Here is an 18,693-nt window from a genome sequence, read left to right on the forward strand (position 1 = left end):
CTTTTTGTGGCAGAACTTTGGTCAAAAACTCAGCTTTGCAGTGCAAAACCCAAATGGCAAAAACAATTGACATGTTGCTTCTTTGAAAAGCTGAGTTTTTGACCAAAGTTCTGCCTCAAAAAGGCAGCATTTTGAACAACATAGTGTGAACAAGAAACCCAAATTCCCATAGACTTTGCTTGAATAGAAGAACACATCCATTTTAGCATTAAACAGCGCAGAAGAAAAAGCAGCAAAAAAGCAGGTAAAAAGCAGGTAAAAAGCAACGTGCGCACATACCCTAACAAAAGTACTTGATTTGAATTATATAATCTCATGTTCTTTTTAAGAACTATTTTGCTTGAATAATTTTCCATTTGCATACAATTACGCCTATAACAATCAGACCACCAGATCCAGAGTACGTTTACATGAACATATTTCCAGTCCAAGAGCTAGCTGTCTGTGTTCAAAAACTGACATAGCATTGTCAGTACACCGACCAATATTAGCCTATGTGCTAATGCACAACGCTGTTTTTTACACAAGGACCTCAAGTCCATATGAAAAAAAAAAAAGAAATCACAGCAAGCCCTAGTCTGGTCTGATTTACAGACCAGACTGGTGACTATAGATAGCAGGCAGCGCTTGCACTCGTCTGATACACACTGAAGCAGTCATTTCTGCAATTTGTGGATTGATAAATTGTGCAGCTGTGTGAAATTAGCCAAAGGGGTACTTTGCACACTACAACATCGCAAGCTGATGCTGCGATGCCGTGCGCGATAGTACCCGTCTCCGTGGCACATGCGATATCTTGTGATAGCTGCCGTAGCGAACATTATCGCTACGGCAGCTTCACATGCACTTACCTGGCCTGCGACGTAGCTCTGGCCGGCGACCCGCCTCCTTCCTAAGGGGGCGGGTCGTGCGGCGTCACTGCGACGTCACACGGCAGGCGGCCAATAGAAGCGGAGGGGCGGAGATGAGCGGGACGTAAACATCCCGCCCACCTCCTTCCTTCCGCATAGCCGGTGGACGCAGGTAAGGTGATGTTCCTTGCTCCTACGGCTTCACACACAGCGATGTGTGCTGCCTGCTGGAACGAGGAACAACATCGTACAGTCGCTGCTGCGAAATTATGGAAATGTCAGACCCTACACCGATCATACGATAATGACGCTTTTGCGCTCGTTAATCGTATGTAAAAGGATTCACATACTGCGATGTCGACAGTGACGACGGATGTGTGTCACTTTCGATTTGACCCCACCGACATCGCACCTGCGATGTCGTAGTGTGCAAAGTACCCCTTAGGCTGCGTGCCCACAATCAGTGCATACAGCGTTTTGGATGCAGTGTGTTTGTACAGTGCAAGCACAGTGGATGGGATTTCTAGAAATCCTGTGCCCACTGTGCTTGTTTTTCCCAGCAGCAAAAAGTGACCTGCAGTGCGGCTTTCCAATCCTCAGCATGTCAATTTTTTGCAGCGGAGACGCGAGTCTTCTCCGCAGGGTGGACACAGCAAGAGATCGCAGCACCCCGAACCCTGATCGTAGGCACATACCCTTACTGACAAATTTAGTTTACCATACGGTACTGTAAATTTCATGTAATATTTTAATACTGTAGTAGAAGATATTTACTGTCTAGGATTCGTAGTCTGTTTGGCGTCTTAAACTGCACTCATAAAGTAAGCCCCACTTACTGAAGAATCACTGTCAAATGTTTTTCTGCTCTTTCACAATAAGGCCTCACTCAGACATCAATGTTGCATGTACATGTTGTACCTGTTTTTTTATGGATACAACTAATGATGAACAGGCGTCTCCTCCACTGCTCAATACTCGATCGAGCATCTGTGTGCTCTGGTACACTTAGAGCTCGGCCGAGTATCGCGGGTGCTCTGATCTGTGGTTTGTGAACGATCCAACACAAAGAGCCGACTCCCTTCAGTGAATGATGGGAGTTGGCACTCCATTGAGAGCCACTTGCAGTATCTGAATGGCTCTCACTGGAGGTAAACTAAATTTTCGGATGCTGTGTAAAAAAAACAAAAAAACAAAAACAAACAACAAACCCCAGCCTCCCAGTAAATGCTCTGTTTATGGCTGGCTGATTTGGGTGGAGAGTGGACTGACCAATCATCGACTTCCATTATACTCGTTACTCAAGTTGAGCCTGTCCGAGAGTCTGACCTGCTCGACTTGAGTAAAGAGCATTCGAACATTTTTGTGCTCACTCATCATCATTAGATGCAACACATACCCATTATAATCAATTCTGCTATTCACATGTCCTTGTTTTGTCACTGATAGTGAGTCTGTCTAATGCTAACAGACACATTTTTGATTTTTTTCCATTATCACCGATGATAAGTGCCCATACAAGTCTATGAGCCCGTGAACAACCCATACAGCACATGGGTGGAATCTGTATGCCATCCATATTTCACATTACAAAGGATAGGAGAAGCTTTGCAATTTATTTATCTATCCATGAAAAACCTCTGATGACATACTGATGGTAAAAATGGACCTACAGATCCAAAACACTGATGACACTGGTACAATTATTTCATGTTTAAACATAGACATGTGAATGAGGCTTAAAGCAGTGCATTGCAAGCCACAACAAATCACCTTCTGCAGCCTCCCGTTTATGCTTCCCCGGCTCTGCTCCTCATTATTGCAGCATTGTGAGTGTTTAATTAACATAAACATATAGATAGGCATTTGATTCAGCCTATGTTCTGCAGTTTGGGGAAACTGGTGGTTAACATATCTGCCAGTTCCCTGAACCAGCAAGAAGCGATGCCCTAAAAGTAGTGTTTTCACATGCACATTCAGTTGTAATGGGGTGTATAAAGCCACTGACTTAATTAAAATGGCGGCTGGCCTCAGAGGTTGTCAGCTGATGTCTGTGTGCACATTACCTACAATGCATGAGAGTGACGTTATACGGCAACGTGTGCGTCGATATTAGCTGCCCAGCTGCTGGCCTCTGCCACGTTCCATATGGAGCAAGAAGAGGACACTGTGGATGAGTGTAGAATATTTTTTTTTTTTTTGTGTGTATGTGAAATATACACACATTTGGTATTGCCATGTTCAGAAATGCCCGATCTATCAACAATATAAAATAAATTAATCTGATCAGTAAAAGGCGTAGTGGCATAAGAATTCCAAACTCCAAAATTACGTTTTTGGTCGCCGCAAATTTTGCTGGAGTTCCAAAAACAGGTGATCAAAATGTAGCATCTGCGCAAAAATGGTACAATTAAATACGTCAGCTCAAGATGCAAAAAAATACTCCGCCAACTGAGATATAGATCCCTAAATCCTGCAATCATACTTTTTTTTTTGCAATGTCTCCGCACTTTGAATTTTTTTGCCCTTTTCCAGTACACTATATGGTAAAACGTATGGTTTAATTTAAAGGTACTACTCGTCCCACAAAAAACAAGCCCTCATATGGCAAGATTGACAGACAAATAAAAAAGTTTTGGCTCTCGGAAGAAGGGGAGCAAAAAAAAAACAACGGAACATCGTCTGGGGTGAAGGGGTTAAAGGAAGAGGAACAAAATGGAGGACATTATTTCAGCAAGGGCCCAGGATGGGGAATATTATTACAAAAAGGGGCCCAGGATGAAGGACATTATTACAGGAAGGAGCCAAAGATGGGGACATTAAATAAAAGGGCCCAAAATGAGTGACATAATTATGATATAGGGGCCAGAATGAGAAACATAATTATTGGTTTATGATGGTAAGTGGGGACATAATTACTATGTCACTTTTTTTCTTTCTCTGGAGTCGTGTAAAAGTTAGGGGAAAAAGTGGGAAATGTGCTATAGAAATGATCAATTTTATTGATGACTCTGTGTTATTTTTTGCAGAGGTTGAGTCATGGCTGGAAGAAGTGAAAGCGGTATGCACTGAATGAAGAAGAAAAGCAAAAATGAAGGACTTCAACTACAGATGTCACTAGAAGGTGACTGTATTACATATACACTATATAGTATATACAGAGCTCCTGTGTATAATGTCACCAGTAATCTCTGTATTACATATACATTATACACTTTACTGTATACTGAAGTCCCGTGTATATTGTCACCGGTGATCACTATTACCTGTACACTTACATTATAAATTATATACAGAGCTCCTTTGTATAATCTCATCAATGCTCTCTGTATTACCTGTACACTATATACAGTGCTTCTATGTATAATGTCACTGGTGATCACTGTACTACCTTTACAATATATACATTGCTACTGTGTATAATGTCACCAGTGGTAATGTTAATTTTATTACTAATGTGGTTTTTATTAATGATCAGTATTTTAGGATTCAGCCACTATTTATTGGTAATATGTGGTCTGGTCATGGTGTGGTGGTATTTTGTCCTTGTATGTTGTAATATTTGGTCACTATATGGTGGTAATATGTTGTCTGGTCATGGTGTGGTTGTATCTGTACTTTGAATGTGGTATTCTTCAGTCACTATGTGGTCTAGTCATAATGTGGTGGTATTTGTCCCAAGTATGTAGTTTTTGGTCATAATGTAGTGGTAATATATGGTCTGGTCTTGGTATGGTGGTATCTCTCATTTGTATGCGGTAGTATAAAATCACTATGGGGTGGTAATATGTTGTTTGGTCATGGTCAGAACATACAGTGCCTACAAGTAGTATTCAACCCCCTGCAGATTTAGCAGGTTTGATAAGATGCAAATAAGTTAGAGCCTGCAAACTTCAAACAAGAGCAGGATTTATTAACAGATGCATAAATCTTACAAACCAACAAGTTATGTTGCTCAGTTAAATTTTAATAAATTTTCAACATAAAAGTGTGGGTCAATTATTATTCAACCCCTAGGTTTAATATTTTGTGGAATAACCCTTGTTTGCAATTACAGCTAATAATCGTCTTTTATAAGACCTCATCAGGCCGGCACAGGTCTCTGGAGTTATCTTGGCCCACTCCTCCATGCAGATCTTCTCCAAGTTATCTAGATTCTTTGGGTGTCTCATGTGGACTTTAATCTTGAGCTCCTTCCACAAGTTTTCAATTGGGTTAAGGTCAGGAGACTGACTAGGCCACTGCAACACCTTGATTTTTTCCCTCTTGAACCAGGCCTTGGTTTTCTTGGCTGTGTGCTTTGGGTCGTTGTCTTGTTGGAAGATGAAATGACGACTCATCTTAAGATCCTTGATGGAGGAGCGGAGGTTCTTGGCCAAAATCTCCAGGTAGGCCGTGCTATCCATCTTCCCATGGATGCAGACCAGATGGCCAGGCCCCTTGGCTGAGAAACAGCCCCACAGCATGATGCTGCCACCACCATGCTTGACTGTAGGGACGGCATTCTTGGGGTCGTATGCAGTGCCATCCAGTCTCCAAACGTCACGTGTTTGGTTGGCACCAAAGATCTCGATCTTGGTCTCATCAGACCAGAGAACCTTGAACCAGTCTGTCTCAGAGTCCTCCAAGTGATCATGAGCAAACTGTAGACGAGCCTTGACATGACGCTTTGAAAGTAAAGGTACCTTACGGGCTCGTCTGGAACGGAGACTATTGCGGTGGAGTACGTTACTTATGGTATTGACTGAAACCAATGTCCCCACTGCCATGAGATCTTCCCGGAGCTCCTTCCTTGTTGTCCTTGGGTTAGCCTTGACTCTTTGGACAAGCCTGGCCTCGGCACGGGTGGAAACTTTCAAAGGCTGGCCAGGCCGTGGAAGGCTAACAGTAGTTCAATAAGCCTTCCACTTCCGGATGATGCTCCCAACAGTGGAGACAGGTAGGCCCAACTCCTTGGAAAGGGTTTTGTACCCCTTGCCAGCCTTGTCACCCTCCACGATCTTGTCTCTGATGGCCTTGGAATGCTCCTTTGTCTTTCCCATGTTGGCCAAGTATGAGTGGTGTTCACAAGTTTGGGGAGGGTCTTAATTAGTCAGAAAAGGCTGGAAAAAGAGATAATTAATCCAAACATGTGAAGCTCATTGTTCTTTGTGCCTGAAATACTTCTTAATACTTTAGGGGAACCAAACAGAATTCTGGTGGATTGAGGGGTTGAATAATAAATGACCCTCTGAATAAACTTTTCACAATTTAAAAAAAAAAAAAAAAAAAAAAAAGAAATAACATTCTTTTTTGCTGCAGTGCATTTCACACTTCCAGGCTGATCTACAGTCCAAATGTCACAATGCCAAGTTAATTCCGAATGTGTAAACCTGCTAAATCTGCAGGGGGTTGAATAGTTGAATACTACTTGTAGGCACTGTAACTCCATGTCAAACTCCACCGCACCTGAATGCATCTCAAGGTTCTGGCTGACTGGTAATGGCATCCTTTATCTATCCCCCATTTCCTTGAGATGGCTGGATTATCATTGTAAATAAGCACTTGCACCTTGTCCCCCCATATCATTGTACAGTATAAGCTCTCATGAGCAGGGTTGTCTCTTTTTTTTTTCTCACTTTAATTATTGAATTTTCTATAATTGCTACTTGTTTGTATCTCAATCAACAGAAATTGCCGCAGCTACCCACCCCTGGGCATCAGCCGTGTTGCTTGTGTAGACGGCAGGCGGTAATCCTCCACATACACTGGGCAGGTGGTGCTTATCCCCCAAGCAAGAAAAGTTCCTGGATAGAGTCCAACAATAGAGATAGGGCAGCACTCACCAACGTCCAGTAAAAAAGACTTTATTTATTCATGGTGCAGGTAAAAAGGCAGGAGCAGAGTTGACAGCAGGGCCCCCTCATGGACGACAGCCGTTTCGCGTGTACTCACGCTTCCTCGGGTCCATATGGACAGGCATAGACCGCCGCCTTATGAGGGGGTTGCGTCCAGTCTACATCACTGCCCAATTAAAAACAGCTGAGAAGTATAACACATCAAGCAAGTGCAACTTGCAAAATAACATCAAGTGGACAATCCAAAAGAACCGTCCACATATACATAACAGAAAGGACACATGTTAGTCATACAAAACAAACATTTTTTACAAAAAAACTGAAAGATCATTTTTGTCATTTAAACCCAAATTACCTTGGGCTCTGTACTTGATAATAAGTCTCGCCTCGGCTTGCAGCAGCATCTTATGCAGGTCGCCCCCTTGTGGAGGTAAACTGAATCTCTCTAAGCCTGCAAACCGCAGGACATTAGGATCTCCATTGTGTGAACTGTGCACATGCTCAATAAGCCGAGGGGAGCCTTTACCAGATTTCACAGAATTATAATGTTCTTTAAACCTGACATACATCGGCCTGATGGTTTTTCCGATATAAAATCGTCCGAAGCCACAAAAGACCACATACACAACAAAATTTGTTTTGCATGAAATAAAACGATTGACGTTAGAGGATCCAACAGTGATCGATTTACCTGTTATGTGAGAACTGCAGAACCTGCAGTTCCCACACCTATAGTTGCCAACGGGGCTATCCCTTTCTAACCAAGTAGATGGCTGCGATAGCCTATTTCTGACCAGCACATCTTTCAGTTTACTGCCCCTTCGGTAAGTAACCAGGGGTTTTTTAGCAGTCATTTCGCTAAGATCGGTGTCCTGCTCCAAGATGTGCCAATTTCTATGTAGGGCATTTTTTATCACAGACTCGAGTGGACCAAATTTAAAATTAAAAATGAATCTATGTGGCTGCACTCTTCTTGGGGGCCGGTCTGCGGTGCCAGTAACATCACGTTCAGCGTGTTTTAATAACGCATTTATCAAAAGCAGATCGTATAACATGTTCTGGGTACCCTCTTGCCCTCAATCTTCCCTTTAAGTCCTCCGATTGCTGCAAAAAAACCGCATCGTTGTTATTGATGCGGCACAGTCTCACAAACTGACTATATGGAAGTGCATTTTTTGTATGTACCGGGTGAGCACTACCAAAGTGCAACAGGGCATTGGAAGCAGTCGGCTTACGGTATACTTTGGTTTGTACACGCCCCTCCTCAATAGTGACAGCAACATCCAAGAAATTTAAAGACTGACCCCCGTAATCTGAGGTGAACGACATATTCATTGTGTTGCTAGTATTAAGGTAACTAACAAATTCAGAAAATTGTTCAGGGGAGCCATCCCACACAACAAATATGTCGTCCACATATCTCAGATAAAATTTGATGAACCGGAGGAAAGGATTAGAAGCGACAAAGACATACTTACTTTCAAAGACTCCCAAAAAGAGAATCAGTTTACCTCCACAAGGGGGCGACCTGCATAAGATGCTGCTGCAAGCCGAGGCGAGACTTATTATCAAGTACAGAGCCCAAGGTAATTTGGGTTTAAATGACAAAAATGATGTTTCAGTTTTTTTGTAAAAAATGTTTGTTTTGTATGACTAACATGTGTCCTTTCTGTTATGTATATGTGGACGGTTCTTTTGGATTGTCCACTTGATGTTATTTTGCAAGTTGCACTTGCTTGATGTGTTATACTTCTCAGCTGTTTTTAATTGGGCAGTGATGTAGACTGGACGCAACCCCCTCATAAGGCGGCGGTCTATGCCTGTCCATATGGACCCAAGGAAGCGTGAGTACACGCGAAACAGCTGTCGTCCATGAGGGGGCCCTGCTGTCAACTCTGCTCCTGCCTTTTTACCTGCACAATGAATAAATAAAGTCTTTTTTACTGGACGTTGGTGAGTGCTGCCCTATCTCTATTGTTGGACTTGTTTGTATCTGATTAGGGCTGAGCGAAGTAAAAATAAACAAAACAACAAATAAGCGTCAATTTCACTCGGTGTCATGGCGGCACACTGCTTCCGGGTCCCGCATTCACTTCCTGTACTGTGCATGCAATCACACAGCTTTCCGTGTTTTCCCCGCCCACCGGCTGTCCTCTCATCTGTGATTGGTTACAGGCTGATGCGCTCCCAGCCTGTGACAGTGTCTGCTGCAGTCATCGCTTATTGCAGCTCAGGCTACACTCAGAGCTGGCAGTCTTCTCTATGGCTGCTCGCTCTGAGATGTAGCAGAGCTGGATGTGTCGTCGTGGGACTTTGTGTGGATTACGCCGGACCTGGAGGGCTGTGTTGGAGTTAATAAAGTGGTGAAGGAGGGCGCGTTTTGTACTTTATTTCAAATAAAGGATTTTTCTCTGTGTCTGTGTTTATTTACATTCACTTACAGGTTGTGATGCAGGTATCTACACCTGTGCCATCACAAACCTAGGGTTTAGTAGCAGCTCTGCACCGCTATTAACCCCTGCTATTACCCCGATTGGAACCGCATCAGGCCACCGGGAAGAGCCGGTAATGCACCAGGATTGTCACATCTAATAGATGTGGCAATACTGGGCGGCTGAGGGCTGAGAATATACCAGCCCTCAGCTGGCGTTATCATGGCTGGGGATGAAAATTAAGGGGGACCGCACGTCGTTTTTTTTTAATTATTTAACAAAAGAAAAGCCGCATGCGGTTCCTCTTTTGATACACAGCCAAGATAAGCACAGGGCTGGGGCACAAAAACGGCGTCTAAACGGTTTTTGTTTCTTTTTAATTGTTGGACTAAGGGATGTAAATTTGGTGATTATTACATTTTTACAACATATTCCGGCACCCAATCTAGTAAAGAAAAAAAAATTGGTGCTGGAGTCTGGTGCAGATGATTTCAGCACCAAATGTGCACCTCCTGGTGGCAAAAAAATCGCGGTGAAAACCGCGGAAAAAGACGGCGGCAAAAAATGCGTCAAAACACCGTGTTTTTTTGCCAGGAGGTGTAGATTGGTTGCAGGAATATGGTGTAAAAATTTCAGCACCAAATTTGCATCCCATGGCCCAAAAATGAAAAAAAAAAAAAATAAATAAATAAATCTGCCAGCAGGTGGAAATATGGTGCTGAAATCTGGTGCAGACGATTTCAGCACCAAATGTGCACCTCCTGGCAAAAAAACGTAGCAAAAACTGCAGAAAAATAACCGCGACAAAAAAAGCGGCAAAACCATCAAAACACCGCATTTTTTTTGCCAGGAGGTGTAGATTGGTTGCAGGAATATGGTGTAAAAATGTCAGCACCAAATTTGCATCCCATGGCCCAAAAATAAAAAAAAAAAAAAAAATCTGCCATCAGGTGGAAATTTGTTGCTGAAATTTGGTGCAGACAATTTCAGCACCAAATGTATACCTCCTGGCAAAAAAACACTGCAAAAATCACGAAAAAAAAAACGTGGCAAAAAAATGTGGCAAAAACGTTGGCAAAAAAATGAGTCAAAACACCATGGTTTTTTGCCAGGAGGTGTAGATTGGATGCAGGAGTATGCAGGAGTATGGTGTAAAAATTACATCACAAAATCTGGATCTCTTGGTCAAAAGAACTGCGATTTTCTGCTGGGAGATGCAGGTCTGTGAACTCAGTGACCTCCACCTGAGGTCAGGTTATCTGCGATCACAGATGATGGACCGTGGGAACCTCCAGCTGTGACCGCAAATCACCTGAGTGACGTCACCGCTCAATGCACAACTCATTCATTCCCTGGAGCTCACAGAGAGCAGTCGTGCTCTATGGTCTCTCTCTGTGATATTCAGATGTAGCAGAGCTGAAACGGCATGGGACCTCGTGCGGATTATGTCGGACCTGAAGGGCTGTGTTGGGGTTTAATAAAGTGGTGAAGGAGGGCGCGTTTTGTACTTTATTCCAAATAAAGGATTTTTCTGTGTGTGTTTATTTACTGTAATTTACAGGTTTGTGATGCAGGTATCTGATAGTCGCCTGTGCCATCACAAACTTAGGCTTTAGTAGCAGCTGTGCTCTCATTACCCAGATTGTCACTTCTAATAGATGCGGCAAATACCAGGTGGCTGTGGGCTGAGAATACCAGCCCTCAGGCGGTGTTATCATAGCTGGGGATGAAAATTGGGGGGGACCGCACGTCCGTTTTGTTTTAATTATTTATTTAAATAAAGACTGGAATCACACTTCCGAGGGACTCGCGTGAGTCTGCCATGGCATCACCCAGCAAAGCCACGCATGTGTGACTGGATACACAACACAGATACAGCTCGACAGCTGGGGCTGCAGCCGTGGACTATATCTGAGAAACGAGAACTCCGGCACACTGAATAATTTCCCAAGAAAAAATTACACTGGTTCATGTATTTCTTAATCTGTTTTTCTTTATTGAAAAGGTGAAAAAAGTGCTGTACATGAATAGAGAGTCCACCAGGACGTTTCGGCCTTAAGCCTTCATCAGGTCGGACAATCTGACTGGAATATTTTTACATGTGAAAAACATATTAACAAAAAACAGATATCAGCAGTTGTACACAGTATATACCATAGTGACAATCAAAATACGACAATATAGTACATATTTGAGGAGATACAACATAGAGAGCAAGTTCACAACCAAATGTCACATGATATTATCGAACAATACGAAAATGTGAGTACAAACATAGTGACGGAGCAATGTCACTACGACAAGGGAGGATAGCCCTTAATGATGGTGTGCTATAGTAGGTAGAGGATAAGTGGCTCACCCATATCAAGCAAAGCTCCGAAGATGAGGAAAAATGTGAGTAGCCATTTAATATATATATATATATATATATATACATATATACAAGGTCCAGCATGTAATCAGGCCCTATGACAAGTAGGAAGGAAAAATCAGAGAAACCAATATGGCGAAGAGATAAAGTAAAGTGTATGTAGGAGCATACCTGTAGAAAGACGGGGACACTGAGATAGTCTCTTGGAAGGACTATGTGGACTGAGCGGACTATAATTATCCTAAATAAAATTAGGGAAGTCCATGTCAGGCAAATAGTTGATCTAAAAGTGGGAATGTGCGAACAAGAGGTAAAATAGTGAATACCTATATAGGTGAAAAAAAGTCCACTTGTTATTATAGGTCTGGATCCGTATAGCATCAGTTTAGGGTGTTCAGTGAGACCAACACATTAAATATACTGCTATTTTTAGTAGCAGAATATGTCTGTAAACAATAATGGACCGACATTATATGTCATGTTAATTGATATCAGGGAGTAGAATATAATGAGAAGGGTATATTACCAATAGAGGGGCTTCTGATCCACATAAACACTAAGTAGGAGGCATGCGTATGCTGGTAGCAGTAATATGTCTATAGAAGTAAATAACATGTGAGTGCTATGGTTAGCTGAATGAATCAAAGGGATAGAGGAAATAAGTGCATGTTACCGGTTATTGCAGGGGCTGGATCAGGTCCTGCTATAGGGTAATGTGTCTGGCAAATTGGAGAAGTTCCGGTGGAGATTGGCTAACAACAGAGAGCAAAGGAGGAGGGGAAACACAATAAGATTACTAGGAAAGCAAAAAGAAGTAAAAAATGTTAGTAGATAAGGATAGGGTATCCTGCAGAGAAATAAGAACGTTCATGAAGAGTAATGAACAGATATAGAATAGTGAATTGATATAATAGAGTAGAGCATAATAAAGGTATATTACCAATAAAGGGGCTTCTAGTCCACATAGACACTAGGTACGGCGCAAGCTTATGCTGGTAGCAGTGATATGTCTGTGAAAGTAAATAATATGTGGGTGCTATAGTAAGCTCAATGAATAGTGGGATAAAGAAAGATAAAGATACAGTATATTACCAGTTACTGCAGGAGGCTGGATTAGGTCCTGTTGTAGGCAAGTGTATCAAGATAATTGGATAAACTCCTGTGTGAGCTGGCTGATAACAGAGAGCAAAGGAGGAGAAAAGAAAGGGGAAAGAAAACAAGAGGAATCACTGTAGGAGCAAAAGAGAGTAACCACAGATAGGAAGAGGATGCCAAGCTGCTGGACGAGTCACTTACCCTCCATGTGCGGTGGGCTGTGCGCGCTGCGCGTCCTGTGCAGGATAGAGCTGTGGACGCTGGTTTAAATGAACCCGGGGGCAGAGTGTCATGTCCGGTATATGGAACGCGGAAATGGTGTGGGCCGGCGTGGAACGCACGCCGCGCATGCGCATTCATCATAGGTGTCCCTGGGCAGTGAATCACATGAGAGGTGTGTCATATCCGGTACTTGGAACGCGGAAGTGGGGACAGTCAATGTGGGACGCACATTGCGCATGGGCAGTATAACTCTGGTGCAAGGGGGAACATATCGGTGCCAAAGATTAGTGAATCCGGTGCCATTAGATTTGTTGGCAGGCTATACGTGCAGTGCATCACTGGTGGGTGATTATAGATGGTGCCAAGGACAAGATGACTTTATCTTTCTTTATCCCACTATTCATTGAGCTTACTATAGCACCCACATATTATTTACTTTCACAGACATATCACTGCTACCAGCATAAGCTTGCGCCGTACCTAGTGTCTATGTGGACTAGAAGCCCCTTTATTGGTAATATACCTTTATTATGCTCTACTCAATTATATCAATTCACTATTCTATATCTGTTCATTACTCTTCATGAACGTTCTTATTTCTCTGCAGGATACCCTATCCTTATCTACTAACATTTTTTACTTCTTTTTGCTTTCCTAGTAATCGTATTGTGTTTCCCCTCCTCCTTTGCTCTCTGTTGTCAGCCAATCTCCACCGGAACTTCTCCAATTTGCCAGACACATTACCCTATAGCAGGACCTGATCCAGCCCCCTGCAATAACCGGTAACATGCACTTATTTCCTCTATCCCTTTGATTCATTCAGCTAACCATAGCACTCACATGTTATTTACTTCTATAGACATATTACTGCTACCAGTATACGCATGCCTCCTACTTAGTGTTTATGTGGATCAGAAGCCCCTCTATTGGTAATATACCCTTCTCATTATATTCTACTCCCTGATATCAATTAATATGACATATAATGTCGGTCCATTATTGTTTACAGACATATTCTGCTACTAGAAATAGCAGTATATTTAATGTGTTGGTCTCACTGAACACCCTAAACTGATGCTATACGGATCCAGACCTATAATAACAAGTGGACTTTTTTTCACCTATATAGGTATTCACTATTTTACCTCTTGTTCGCACATTCCCACTTTTAGATCAACTATTTGCCTGACATGGACTTCCCTAATTTTATTTAGGATAATTATAGTCCGCTCAGTCCACATAGTCCTTCCAAGAGACTATCTCAGTGTCCCCGTCTTTCTACAGGTATGCTCCTACATACACTTTACTTTATCTCCTCGCCATATTGGTTTCTCTGATTTTTCCTTCCTACTTGTCATAGGGCCTGATTACATGCTGGACCTTGTATATATATATATATATATATATATATATATATATATATATACACTAAATGGCTACTCACATTTTTCCTCATCTTCGGAGCTTTGCTTGATATGGGTGAGCCACTTATCCTCTACCTACTATAGCACACCATCATTAAGGGCTATCCTCCCTTGTCTAGTGACATTGCTCCGTCACTATGTTTGTACTCACATTTTCGTATTGTTCGATAATATCATGTGACATTTGGTTGTGAACTTGCTCTCTATGTTGTATCTCCTCAAATATGTACTATATTGTCGTATTTTGATTGTCACTATTGTATATACTGTGTACAACTGCTGATATCTGTTTTTTATTATTTTTTTCACATGTAAAAATATTCCAGTCAGATTGTCCGACCTGATGAAGGCTTAAGGCCGAAACGTCCTGGCGGACTCTCTATTCATGTACAGCACTTTTTTCACCTTTTCAATAAAGAAAAACAGATTAAGAAATACATGAACCAGTGTAAATTTTTCTTGGGAAATTATTCAGTGTGCCGGAGTTCTCGTTTCTCAAATACTGTCTTTATTACTCCAGAGCACCTACCGTAGGTGACGCTAGGTCTTATCTCTCTTTTTGTGGGCTATATCTGTGCTGCCGATTGTTTAGTTTTTACCACGATACTGATCGGCAGACACTTGCACTGCTTTCCCCGCCCACCGGCCATCCTGGCGCCCGTGATTGGTTGCAGTCAACTGACACGCTGCCACTCAGGGTGGGGCGCATCTAGCTGCAACCAATTACACGCGCCGGTGGGCAAGCAAAACAATGAATATTGAATTGTCGGCTCCGGAAGGGAAAAGCTTGACCCGGAATGAGTGTGCCGCCATGACAGCACCTCTGTGAGTATGCCGCGCTCGCTCCTACCCCCCCTATTCTCTCTACAAACGTTTTTAATCTCCGGATTCCGGTCCCAATTGACTTGTATGGGCATCGGATTCCGGAGCGGATCGGACTGTTTTTAAAATCTGGCAGTGATCCGCCGGTCCCGGATTTTTGAGTGTTCAATCAGCTCTATATATGATCCTCCTGAATTGTAAAGCGCTGCGGAATATGTTGGCACTATAGAAATAAAAATTTAGTAGAAATAAAGATTTATTATGGTGTGGTATTTCTCCAAAGTACGTGGTAGTATTCAGTACCTCTGTATTGGTAATATGTGGTCTTGGTATTGTTGTGGTGGTATTTCATGCATATTTGGCTAATGGCTGCTGAGGTTAAAGATTAGGTGCAGCAGACATTTGAGGTGACAGTTCGACAGGTGGTCATCCTTTTTATACTGAGCAGGGTTCCTTTAGTACTAATTTTCAAGACTTTAGACTATACATGAAGATATAATTAGGGTAAGAAGGGTAAAGCTCTTTTATTTTTAGCTGTTGTTACTTGTATTTTCTGGTTGAAGAAAGTGTGTAAAACTTGGTGTGGCATTAAAATGTGCATGGTTTCCACACACAAACAGGGAACCTGTTAAAAATTTGATTCCCACCCCTGTGTACAGATAATTTACATATGATCACATATTATTCAGTGTATGCACTTGTAAACTGTTCCTACATTTGTTATTCTTCCCCCAGGGCTAATTATAACCACTAGCCCTAGAAAAAAAACACACAGAAAAATAGTTATCCCGTCAGTCTACAAGGAATAGGAAGTTAATGTCTAACGCTAAGGGCTCGTGCACACGTTGCGTAATATCATGCATTTATTATTATTATTATTATTATTTATTTATAGAGCACCATTAGTTCCATGGTGCTGTACATGAGAAGGGGGTTACATACAAAATACATATACAAGTTACAGTAGACAGACTAGTACAGAGGGAAGAGGGCCCTGCCCTTGCGGGCTTACATTCTATAGGATTATGTTTAGCACTGCAGCGTAAATGCATGCGTCCTGCGTCTCCAGCACAATCTAGATTGTGCATAATGTGTGCGCACAAAGCTTTTTTGAACGCAGCGATTTGGATGCTAAACTTTTGACCCAAATCCGTGCGTTCAAAAATACAGCATCTCAATTAATTTGTGCGCTTTGGATGCAGCTCCCACTCTGTCTATGGGAGAGGCAGCAGCCATAGCGCATGAAATTAGCATCTAATCTGCTGAAACACTGCATCCATTATGCAGTGTTTCTGCAGCACACATGTGCTGTCAAATCGCTGCAGAAATTTCAGCATTTATGTGCGAACAAGCCCTAACTCTCCACAAGGAGAAAGGTTTTCCCCTTAGACACCACTATAGCATCTCATACAGCGAGATCAGATATTATACTCTGCACTGACGAGGGTGTAATCACCCCGAAACACTGTTCCTGCAAATTGAGGTTCTGATGTGGCATAAACATATGGCAAGGTTCTTTAAAATGTCACTTGTGACTTTTAGGATTGCTACTTCCAATAGGTGACACTAGAGACAATTTGCATATTTCTCAGAGGAGCATTGCAGCTATAAGACTCCTCACCAACAGCCAGATTGGTTTGTCAGTCTCCTCAAGGAGAAAAGTTTTCTGCTTTAAGTCTCTTCTTGTTATTTAACTTTATTTAACTTATTAATTTTTTTTTTTACAATTTTCACTTAATTACCTTTTTGATTGAATAATCATTCAGTTTAATATCTTGGGTACATTGCCTAGGAACGCCTAACGGAACCACAGTAGAGAGTCTCTGTACTTCGTGAATTACGGCATTGGTGTATGGCATTTTCAGGCGGTCTTCGTATTGAAGATTTTCAATGCTTTCTACAAATGCATCAATTTCATTCTGCACTTTCACTGGATAATAAAATAAGAATGTTTAAGAATGTTTAAAAATAAACTATGCCATTTTATCGTCACAATTCCCTAAAGTAATTTTAATTTTAGGCAAAGAACCATTCCCTTAAAGGATGATTCCGTTCCTGGCAACAAGGCATGTTGATCAAATACTTCCAGTTTCTATGGACCCATGCTAGACCCACTAATCTTATAGTTCATGGGTATGAGCTGCTCTTTCTGGGGTTAGCCAGAGTAGAAGTATGGATATTTAGCTTCTGAATTGGAAAATACTGACCAGGAGAGAAGGCGCTAGGTTAGATAGAGCTGGATGGGGGAGTGATTGGCCTGTGTCTGCTGAGAACTAGATAGCAAAGGACCAGTAAAGGCTAATGTAAGCAAATCAACCAGCATCTGTCACCCATGGGGAGCAGGAAAAAAATGGCAGTTTCGTTGACAAGGTATTTTAGGGGTTTTCCCATGAACAAAGTTCATTTTAATCAATAGATCTTGAAATAATAATTTTTTACAATTGGAAGTATTTAAAATATGTCCCTGTGCTAAGATAATCTTCTATACAGTATATTGCAAAAGTGAGTACATGCCTAACATTTTTGTAAATATTTTATGTTTTTTATGGGATACCACTGAGGATATGACCCTTTGAAAAATGTAAATGTTGTCAATATACAGGTTGTATAAAAGTGTAAATTTGGTGCGCCCGCTAAATAACTTAACACACAGCCATTAATGTCTAAACTGCTGGCAACAAAAGTAAGTACATAACTAAGTACAAATGGCCAATTTGTGGTCAATTAGCCATTTTCCCTCCCTGGTGATTATATGCGTCATTAGTCTAATGGGGAGCATATGTGTTAAATTTGGTTTTATCACTCACACACACTTTCATACTGGTCACTGGGAGTTCAGCATGACACTTCATTGCAAAGAATTCTCTGAGGATATGAAAAAAAGAATTGTTGCTCTACATAAAGATTGCCTAGGCTATAAGAAGATTGCCAAAACCCTGAAGCTGCAGCATTGTGGTCAAAACCATTCAGCGGTTTAAGAGAACAGGTTCCACTCATAATAGGCCTTACTATGGTCAACCAAAGAAGTTGAGTGTATGTGCTCAACATCATAACCAGAGGTTGTCTTTTCAAAATAAACATATGATTGATTGCTGCCAGCCTGTCAGTGCTCAGGCCATACGCCGCAAACTGCATCAAATTGGTCTGCAAGACTGTCATCCCAGAAGGACGCCTCTTCTAAAGATGATGCAAAAAAAAAGCCCACAAACAGTTTGCTGAAGACAAGCAGACTAAGGACATGGATTACTGGAACCATATCTTGTGGTCTGATCAGTCCAATATAAAACTTATTTGGTTCAGTTGGTGTCATGAGTGAGTGTTGGCAACAGTTGAAGAGTGCAAAGACAAGTGTGTCTTGCCTACAGTCATAAATAGCAAGATAATGCATAGCCACAGTGTAGGAGATGTTGAGGTGCACTTGTAGGTTTCCATATCATATGTCCAGAGAATTAGAAACAAGGCACTCTCAAATGGTGATACAAACGAAGAATTTATTCCATAAGTCTTAAAGCAACATATGACGTTTCGGCCGGGTGGCCTTCATCAAACAACTGCAATAAATAATATTTCATATGAATCTTACACAAGACTCAAATACATAGAAATTACAAAAAAAATTGCAGCATATAGCTATATATAGCT

General features: G+C 41.7%; 1 protein-coding gene across 5 annotated transcripts in view; it reads right to left on the reverse strand.

Annotated features, from left to right (window-relative positions):
* LOC142296588 (cytochrome P450 2J2-like) overlaps nt 1–18,693 on the reverse strand; it is a 300,252-nt gene that overhangs the window by 17,339 nt on the left and 264,220 nt on the right. For all 5 annotated transcript variants that reach the window (XM_075340375.1, XM_075340379.1, XM_075340377.1 and 2 more), the window contains one exon: nt 16,794–16,981. In XM_075340375.1, the coding sequence (XP_075196490.1) occupies nt 16,794–16,981 (188 nt within the window). The remainder of the gene's footprint in view (nt 1–16,793; nt 16,982–18,693) is intronic.

Source organism: Anomaloglossus baeobatrachus, chromosome 3 (genome assembly GCF_048569485.1).
Source record: "Anomaloglossus baeobatrachus isolate aAnoBae1 chromosome 3, aAnoBae1.hap1, whole genome shotgun sequence".
Taxonomy (NCBI): domain Eukaryota; kingdom Metazoa; phylum Chordata; class Amphibia; order Anura; family Aromobatidae; genus Anomaloglossus; species Anomaloglossus baeobatrachus.